General features: G+C 37.7%; 1 protein-coding gene across 5 annotated transcripts; it reads right to left on the bottom strand.

Moving 5' to 3' along the window:
• Positions 1–1,362: 1,362 nt before the first annotated feature.
• LOC131033601 (plastid division protein CDP1, chloroplastic) lies at positions 1,363–7,567 on the bottom strand. Of its 5 annotated transcripts, none has more exons than XR_009103628.2 (13): positions 6,742–7,566; positions 6,368–6,481; positions 5,321–5,458; positions 5,053–5,157; positions 4,821–4,943; positions 4,346–4,714; positions 4,154–4,249; positions 3,956–4,081; positions 3,732–3,797; positions 2,847–3,629; positions 2,542–2,732; positions 2,137–2,420; positions 1,363–1,955 (listed from the first exon to the last, which is right to left on the bottom strand). XR_009103628.2 is itself a non-coding variant. In XM_057964838.2 (12 exons), exons 1-12 carry the CDS (start codon positions 7,018–7,020, stop codon positions 2,336–2,338), a joined length of 2,373 nt encoding a protein of 790 aa, XP_057820821.2. In that variant the 5' UTR covers positions 7,021–7,567; the 3' UTR covers positions 1,363–2,335. The 5 variants fall into 5 exon arrangements, 3 of the variants coding, with proteins under 3 accessions (XP_057820821.2, XP_057820820.2, XP_059063502.1); XR_009103629.2 differs by having other exon boundaries at positions 1,363–1,922; XM_057964838.2 differs by having other exon boundaries at positions 1,363–2,420; positions 3,979–4,002; positions 6,742–7,567.
• Between the last annotated feature and the right edge of the window lie 2,050 nt (positions 7,568–9,617).

The raw sequence follows: 9,617 nt of genomic DNA, 5'->3' as shown, positions 1-9,617 counted from the left end.
TGCATCGACGTTTCATGTTCAAAACATTGATGCAAAAAAGCTCACACAATCAAATCAAAAAGCTCATATAGACAATCCCAGATCTATTAATGATTTCATGCTCCATTTTGTGTGCTTAATTTACCGACATGAAACAAATGGGTGCACTTGCTCTCATGGGGCTGGTTTGAGATTTACGATGTTGTGAAGCATAAGTAGTTAAGGAATCCCTTCAAGTTACTGGGTTGCCTCGTAATATATGGCAGTGATCTGCCAACGTGGCAGATTTATGAGTATCGCCAGCAGAACGAATCAAAAATCTAACAAACACAAAACAAGTTAATTGGCCAAGTCATCGTAGTTATAAGCCTGGACAAAGGAAAACCTTCCTGTTGTGTACTGAAGCCAATGTTAATGTAACATTCTATAATGCCTAGAAATTTCAAAAGTTATGCAGCTTTCTAATAGTGGCATGAGAATGCATCATTGAAGCTGCGCAATGGGATAATATCATGTTTTGCAACTTAATAAAACATTGATAGTACAATATACAAAATGTTGCATAAATTCTCACAAAGAAACAAATAATCAGACTAGATATCAGCATTGTATGGTTGACGGTATTTCTCATGTAAAATTGAAGAAACTGAAGTCCACCCCAAAATAATAATTCTGTTGGCTCAACAAAGATTTGAATCTAAATTGGAGATTGGGCTTCCTTTCCTCTGAATCCTTATGGTACATTCTGGAAGTGGTTTGTCCTATTTCCAGCTTCTTATTGGGATATATCACTGTAACACTATTGAAAAAAAAGTTTCAAGTTACTGGTATTACTTTTTGTCAGTATGCTTAAGTCCAAACTTTCTAGTTAATCAAGAAATGTGTATTATACAAAAAAAGTTTAGAAAAAATATCTTGATTACCCTCTTTGTTTATCAAGGTTACAAATTTTTCTATAAATGATCTGAAAAAGTTTTAGTGACTGAAAAATATTTTTCTTCAAATATAACTCTTTAAGAATAACCATTTGGCTATAAACTTTAAAGTATAAATAGCCCTCCCTGGAAGTCAAAGGCTTAATCGGTGACTACTACAGCAACTAATAAAAGACTTGAAAATAGCACCAACGGTTTATTTTATTTTAAATAATTTCTGCTCTGTTCCATGGAAAATCGTATTGTAACACTGGCTTTTAACCAAAGCCAGGTCTTCACAGGGCAATTGATCAATTAAGTAAAAATCCAGATACATATATAAGCAAATTCAAATAAATACGATTGTCTCCAAAAGGAAAAACAGAGCCCCTCTGATCATTGCTTTGGGTTTAGCAACTTTAAAAAAAAGAAGAGCAATCTCAAAGACCAAAAAGATGTTGAGAAAAAGTCATATGAGATGCTCAAGAGTCAATATATTTCAGCTGCCATAGTCGTCTCTACAAATTTTCCTCCAACAAAATCGTCAAGTCAAGATTGACCATTGTGGAACACATATATAGGCCACCTTGTTTTACTTAAAAGAAATTTTGCCAGATCTATTCAAATATAGATGAGACTGAACTCCTTCATTGAATTAAAATCTGCTTTCAATTGATAGTGCAATGGCCTGCTAGGATTATTCAACTCCAAAAATATTTGGCCCTAGGCAAAATTTCAGTACAAAGCATTCTACACAAGGATAATATGGTGCAGAAAAAGCAGTCCAAGCAACTAGATGAAAAGCCTGTAGACAACAATGTTATCTTCAACGAATGGAATTAGTGCTCCCGACCAGGTTAGCCATTTGACTCGTGTAATCTATATGTCAGTGAATTAAAAGAACATAGTCAATCCAACTTAAGAAACAAATATAAGTATGTGAAGCCCGGCTCTTTCATGGGCAATGTGCACATTCGGCTCGGCACACGACTGTCTGGTCTATTTCCATAGAATTGCTGGAAAAATAGACTGCAGCACACACAATCCAGGATGTAATATCACCTGAGTATAAAATTCCAATGGACATTTGCTTCAATGGCAAAATTAAGTGGGAAGAAACAGTAAAGGCTAAATCCACCATATTCTCAGTGAAGCAACATAAAGACAGAACTGGAAGCAAAGAATTGACCCCACAAAAACTATGCCACGCACAATGTGGAATAAACAATTCATTACTTCTAACCTTTTTGATGCCATGTCTTCCAAGAGTCCAAATGCAATTAATTGCAATAGAACTTCCCAATTCTCTTATCTCCTTCCAGTTGCTGTGCTCAGAAGTGCATGCAGGATGTCCCCAAGCAAAGAACTTCTGGAAATCTGTATTCATTATAAGATAATGTACAAAGCTTAAGGAGATGAAACCAAGATTGCTGAATGAGGTTCTAAACTGGAGATTGAATGCCGCCGCCACAAAATTTCCATTTTCCATCACTGCCTTTCTTCAAAACATACCTTATACGATATGTGCTGCATTGACCCAAGTTAAACACCAAAAGAAGAACATATATCAGAAATCCCTGCAGGGATAAAATTCAGAACACATATAATTTGTTTATCTCATCAAACTCTTATAATGCTAATAACCAACCTATAGTAATTGGGATTCTTAAGCTGGGACTCATCGACAAGTTCAGCTGCTTCTTCCAAAACTGCTTCTATTTCAGCAATCTCCAAACCCATATCGTCAGATGAGATTTCAGCATGCACAACAGAGAGATGCAGGAGTACAAATCTCCAAAAGCATGACCTTGATTTTGCAGATTCTGCCAGAGCTTGCCACTATGCCCACATGGTCCAAGCAACAGCAACATGAGAGGCAGTAACAATAAATAAAAGAATCAATCAAAACCAAAAAAGGCAAAAGTCAATTGTGGCAGTTCCGAGATTTATCACCTGTGTGAGCATTGGCTCTGCAAGAATTTCAGCTAGATGATGGATCTCATGGTTGGGTCCCAGGGCCTCCGCTTTCATACTTTGCCAAAGCCTTACCAAACTCTCTGCTTCCCTGAACACCATTTGTTTTCTGTAAAATGCATTGTGCCTTGACTTTCCAATTAAGAGTGACAGATCAGTAATAGGCCATGCATTTTGATCAGCTTGATATTCACACTTCTTTGTAAATGGGATCAGAGACTTTGCGATTGCCATAGTCAACCTGCTTCCAATGTTTCCTCTTTGGATCTGAGCAGTGCTAGTTGAATGACTTGATGACGGACCTGCTGATGGCTTCATTGCACAATCCTGTTGTGCAGCAAAGCTTTTATATGAAAATGGCATTGGTCTGGACTGCAGATGCAACCTAAGGTATATAAATGCACAGCCTCCAAGGAGAGCAACCAAAAATAATTTTCCTGCTGTTTTACCCTTCCTTAACCAGCTTCTGGATAGTCTCTTTCGTGAGACCCCAACATTTTGGTTCCATATCATGGATGAAGCATTTTTAGACTTGTTGAATATTGAATGACTTTGGCTACTGGTGGGTGATAGGTTGCCTCCAGCTTCAGGAATTTCAGTTGGAGAAGAGCAAGTTAAAGCTTGGACAGAGGAGCTTAAAATCTGTGACTGTGATGAAGTATAAAATGGAAACCTTTGTCCTACTTGAGGTATTGAACGGTCAACTTCTTTCCTTTTCAGGCCATTTATAGGCATTTTCACCTTGTTACCAAAGTAGTTTACCTGCAGAAGAATTCAAACATTTGAAATGAATAAAAAAGGGAAATACCTGTCAGCAACCTTTCAGAAATCCCAGTTCTCCTGGAGCCACTCTATACAACTCACCAAAGAAGGTGTACAGTCCCGTGTATCCACAAAGGCCCCAAGTACAGCATCCTTCAGCCATTTTTCCTGATCAATTTCAGCACGTTTTCTGGCATAAGACAGAGTTCCAACTTTAAGCAAGACAAGCTCCACCATACATCTCTATAGCACCATCCACTAGCAATCCAACAGAAATCAAAAATATACAAGGAAAAAGAAATTGGAGATGCAGAGATGGAAGATACCAAGGATTCATACAAATCTGCACCTCTACTATCTGATTTTTGTAAACCTGTCTCAGCCCAAGGTCGCATTCGTGAGCTCCCATTCACACCAAACTTTTGAAAATCCTCTGTGAGTACAACTTTATCCTGAACAATCGTGATTAAATTAGTGGAACATGTGTATTTGGTAAAAGATCTTGGGGTGCTGAGAAAAGTTACCTCTCCCAAAAGTATTTTACAGATGGCACCCTCCAAACTCAAATTTACAGCTTCAGTCCTTTCCAGACTCTCTATGATATTATTGGCCTTTTCAATCTGCAAACGCAATTGTATATTCAGTGAAAGTATCTGGAATTCTATGGAAAAAACATTCCATCAAAGCATGACAAATAATCAAAACAATAAGCATACCATTTCAGGATGTTTGCGTGAGAAACCCACAGCAATGTGGCCTAACAATGCCTTGTAGAAACAATCAAAATTTATAACATTCCGTTGTTGTCGAGCTTCAGAAGAACTATAATTCTTTCGAATAGTAGCAAGCCTGTCCCAAAGAAGCAAACCAACAATTTCGACTGCCAGCAATTTATTCATTGCTTGACCAAGGAAAGCTGGCCAATCAGTAACTGCACATGACACTTCAGCTTCCAGGCCTTGTCTAAGTAATTCCCGCAATGCTGCCAATGCCCCCTCTCTTCTTTCTGCATTCTCAGGTGTTCGGGGCATACTTAGATGTTCTAGCAAGCATGTGGGTGCAAGCTCCTCCAGAGAAGCTTCAATCTATATAAGAAAAGAAATCCAAATGAAAATTAAGACAACCTTTAATATGTAGTGAAAAGAAAAATGTTAGATTTTCAAATTTGATAAAAAAAGAAAGACATTGTACCTCTGCTAACAGAGTTAGTTTTGCCAAAGATTTCTTACTCCTCAGCAGCAACTGAGCTCGAGCAAGAGCATCAAAGCCTTTTGAAACCCTGCCACTTTCAAAGGCTCTTCTGGCTATGGAACACTGTGAACAAAAAATTATTAACAAAACACTTGTCACAGGCTTGACAAACTAAAGAGGAATAAAATATTATGAAACTGGAAATAGAAGACAATATTCTGATATCTCATACCTCTGACAATGCCATGGAAAGTAAAATATCATGGATGTAAGGCTTGGCATTGGCTTGTTGCATAGTGACTCGGCCTACTTCCAATACAATTTTGTCCTCCCCTACCTGTGCAGAGCCTCCATTGGTCATAAGATATTACAATCACTGCCATCCCTTGTCAACAAACATTCCGGATCTCCCGATTCCACCCCCAAAAAAAGATGGAATCTAATTTGATCAGAACAAAAACTCAGGAATGTGATAAAAGTAAAAACATCAAAAGTCTTACTTCTTGCAGGAGAGACAAGGCAGCAGGCAGCCATGGCCAAGGAAGGCTTAGGGAAGATTTTGGGGGCACATGTTCCCTCACATTCCCTGCAAACTCTGGCTCAAAGAGAAGCTTATCTCGTACATCCATCAACAATTCCTGCAAGCCCTCAAAACCAACCTCTAAGTTATTCCATAAATTCACCTTCTGTTTCCACGGACACATTCAACCACACCATTACTCGTCTTCTGCGCCTACACACCCACATATATGACATTCAACTACCGTTGTTCATTTCCTATACACACAATACACATTCACATTCAACATCCAAAGAAACTACTGTTTATCTTCTATGCTTACAGATACACATTCATCAATTATCTTTGAATCCCAAACACACTCACATTCAACCATGCTATTTTTAGCATTCTATGCTCTCACACAAGCACATTCAATCATACCATTGTTTGTCTTCTATGTTCACATCCATGCAAACTTAACCATACCATTATTTGTCTTCTACGTTCATACACACACATTCAACTAGAGCAAAAAAATTTCAATTGAGCGAGAAACGAGCCCACAGGCTTCTGGTCTCCTAAAATTCACCGAGGGTTGCTTCCAAAGTCATATATATGGAGACCTACCTTCCTGCTAAAATGGTAATTTGGTGGAATGATAGCAGGCGAAAAACTGCACTAGAAATCAATGGCCCTATTGGCAACTAGAAAATTGTTTCTTGCACGCCCACCCACATTCAACTATATCAGAATTTATCTTCTATTTCGACACACTTATTCAAACATGAAAATAATTTTCTCCTACGCTCGCACCTACATATGCACATGACCGATGTTTATCTTATTAAGTTCTATGCACACATTCAAATGCGTGCCACTATTTATCTTCTACGCCCCCTGACGCATTCAACCGCACTACTGTAAATTTTCTAAGCGCATTTGCACACATTCAACTGCACTGTTGTTTACCATCTATATCATCACGCACACAATCAAACGATTTCGGTTACACGCAAATAACTTGAGTTTTTCAGTACCAATGTACCTGGCGATATGGCATAACAGACGAACTGTACCCTTCGTCAATCTCAGCACTCTTCAACTCCATGGCCGCTTTCACCACTTGATCTTTGGAACACCCATCCGGCAAACCCAAAATCTGCTATCACCCCTCAAGAAACGTAAATTATAAGACATATGCTCCAGAACGAAATGGCTGGACTAGAGAATTAATCAGGTTATCAAATTCACCGTTGGAAAAACAGAAATCAAAATGGGCGAACTCCGAAACCAATTGGGTTACCATATTCATCCTTAGATGCACAAAAAAAAAATCATAAAATGAAAAGGGCAGACCCAAAAATGAATTAGGTCACCGTCTTCAACCTTTAGAAAGACATATAAATCATTTCCACGCACCTCGTAACAGTTCACACGGATCTCAACATTAGCATGGAGATGTTGCTGCACATTCTCCACAACGGGGGAATCCGCTACCCTGAGTTTATTGACAGCCCAAGCAAGAGATCCAGAACTTTTTCTTCTTGGCTGCCCTCTGCCCATCAAAGAAGAAGATGAAAAAAACTTGGCATGGGAACAACAGGGCAACAAGGCCAGAGACCTACAATCCCTTTGCTTGGTTGGAAAAATGTATTCCAAAGTCAAGTTCGAGAAAACCATGGCATTAATAGTGCTCATGCTTTATAAACAATACAAGAAGACGATTCATTCATTAGCATTAGCAATGACTGTTAAATCAGAACAAGGGTCTTCTTCTACAAATCTCAATGTATTGATATTTAGAATTATAAAATAGGAGAAACAACAACAGGAGGTCGTTTGCAGACAACCACACTAGAGCATTAGTTGTGTGGTAGTTTTTACTAAAATCCATCAACATCTTTATCAATCATCATGAGCACTTGCTTGCTATGAGGTTTTTCCAATGCAATAAATAATATTAGTGTTAATGCAGACAGAAATAGGACCAAGCGAGCCTGTTCGAAAAAGACCAAAGTCAAATTTGAAGGCGAACCCCCCATTAAAGTTGGACCATGTGAGTTTAGCTTCAGTTACAACGCAGCAATATTGTAAGTAATGGGCTGTCCAAAACTGCTCTAACCAACTAGTTGTACATACTACTTTAAACGCTAAACGCCAACTAATCAGTATTGTTGCCCAAGGATATACTATTGTTAATACTCATACAGGGGGGAAATAACTAGAACTGCAACGAGGTAAAGAATACAATAGAAAGTATGCATTCTTCATTCCTTTTTGTTAGCGGGGTGAAGATTCAATTGCAATTTAGGGAGGAGGATCTCAGACCTAGATTAGTATTTGATAACACATAGGTAAAGCATGGTACACGTAAGGGTATTGGTACATTATCCACATAAATCCAAAGAATGAAACTAGCAAAATATCTTTCTATTCCATTAAAAGATTAATTTATATTTCTTTAGAATAATTTATATTTCTTTAGATTTTAAAGAAGAATAGAGGGTTAGTCCAATGTGATCATAAGCTTAGCTTTTAGTTACAAGGTGAATCTTATAACTTTTTGTGGAGTGTGTAATGGAATCCACACTATACATTGGATAGTTTTTAGTTAGAATGTGAATCTTTTTATAACTTTTTGTGCAATGTGTAATGGATTTTACATCACGAATGACATTTAAATCAAGAATTGAATCTATGTTTTGGACTACTGAAAGCAGCTTGTGCAATTTGTAATGGATTCCACACCACACATCACATTTTAATCGAGAATCAAATCCATGCCCTAGACCTACTTAAAGCGGCAATCATGCAATGTGTAATGGATTCCACACCACACATTGCATTTAAATTAGGAATTGAACCCACGATTTGGACCACTTAAAGCAACAGTCAGGATCGAATGAGTTGACCCATGGTTACTTACAATTTTATATTAGAATTAGATTAGATATGATGTGGCATTCTTAATGACGAAACTAATATATTTATGTTATTTTTATTTAGTTTTGAGTTTATATTATTTTAATTTAGTGTTGTATTTATTTTGATAAAAATATTGTAATGTAATTGAAGAAGTTGAGAAATACAACTTCAGAGATCCCAAGAACACCTGCAAGCAAAATACCTGTCACAAGAGAAGAATGGAGGCAAAAAAGCAATAATGGCTCTGAAGAAAAGGATTATCATGTTTAGAGAAGGAATTATTAAAAAAAGTACAATACAATCCTTATAAAAGGAGATTGTGCAACCCTAAAGGTGTGCAATCCTAGAGAAACCCTAAAAGGATAATGTATTATTAAATACCTACAATATTATTAAATGCTTAAGTTTAGCTTAAGTGTAGAGAATAATAGACTAATAATTAAATAAATAATTATTAGCTAATGCATGATAACTCTAACACCCCCCCTTAAGATGAACTTAGGGAGTAGCTAAAAACAACTAAGGACTAAAAAAATGCATGAAAGTAACAATGGGTCTCGGCAACTAGGCCTGATGAGGTACCCAAGTACAAAACATCTCTCACAACTAGAGAAAAAGAGAACCTCATGGGAAAAACTCCTCTCCTAACGAGAGAAATACAAGTGAAGGACTGAAGAAACCTCCAAAACAAGAGAATGTCCCAAAAAAAAAAAAGGATAAACATGAAGAACACCACTGAAGCATGAAGCTGCAAACATTGTCGATCTGAAGAACCTCCTCTGAAATAGAAGATGATCAGGTAGATAAGACTGTAATCTGCATGAGTTCCCTCAAATAACACTACTCGAATCGGATGGCAAACAAAGGCAAATAACTGAACTCGAAGATACAGATGGCAAAAAACACCAAAGTCTTAAGAGTTGATCAATCGAAGATGGAAGGTTGCCTCCAAAAATAGGAATGAAAGAGTGTCCATATGGTAAATGATCCATCTCACCAAAATGCATAGGTAACCAGCCACCGCATCTGCCTAGTACATAGGAATAGATATTGAATACATAGCTCACTCCAACGAACCAAGGAAGCATTAGAACCAACAATCAACAGGTGAAACCCCCCCATAATGCTGACAAGGGAGAGGTGGCAAGTACATTAAAACTGAATGCCAAGAAAAACTACATGACAAAGAACTAGGAACATCGAGAGTGCGGGAGAAAGTGCAAACACATATAAAGGCTAGTGTCGTGGAAGGAACACTCACTTGACACACATCATGAGGCTAATGTCGTGGAAGGAACACTCACATGACAAAGGTAGATGGCAAACAAAGGCAAACATCAAACCCCCCATGGCACTTTATAATGGAGTGT

The sequence above is a fragment of the Cryptomeria japonica genome, chromosome 6 (genome assembly GCF_030272615.1).
Source record: "Cryptomeria japonica chromosome 6, Sugi_1.0, whole genome shotgun sequence".
In the NCBI taxonomy this organism is placed as follows: Eukaryota; Viridiplantae; Streptophyta; class Pinopsida; order Cupressales; family Cupressaceae; genus Cryptomeria; species Cryptomeria japonica.
The sequence above is the reverse complement of the archived record's forward strand: the minus strand, read 5'-3'. Positions and strand labels throughout refer to the sequence as shown.

Excerpts from the sequence above, each read along its gene's own strand:
- LOC131033601 (XM_057964837.2), bottom strand. The coding sequence starts at position 7,020 with ATGAGCACTATTAATGCCATGGTTTTCTCGAACTTGACTTTGGAATAC. Across the intron at positions 5,459-6,367 it reads CTGTTATGCCATATCGCCAG|GAATTGTTGATGGATGTACG; the intron begins GTACATTGGTAC and ends GAGGGCTTGCAG. Across the intron at positions 4,944-5,052 it reads TTTCCATGGCATTGTCAGAG|TGTTCCATAGCCAGAAGAGC; the intron begins GTATGAGATATC and ends TTTTGTTCACAG.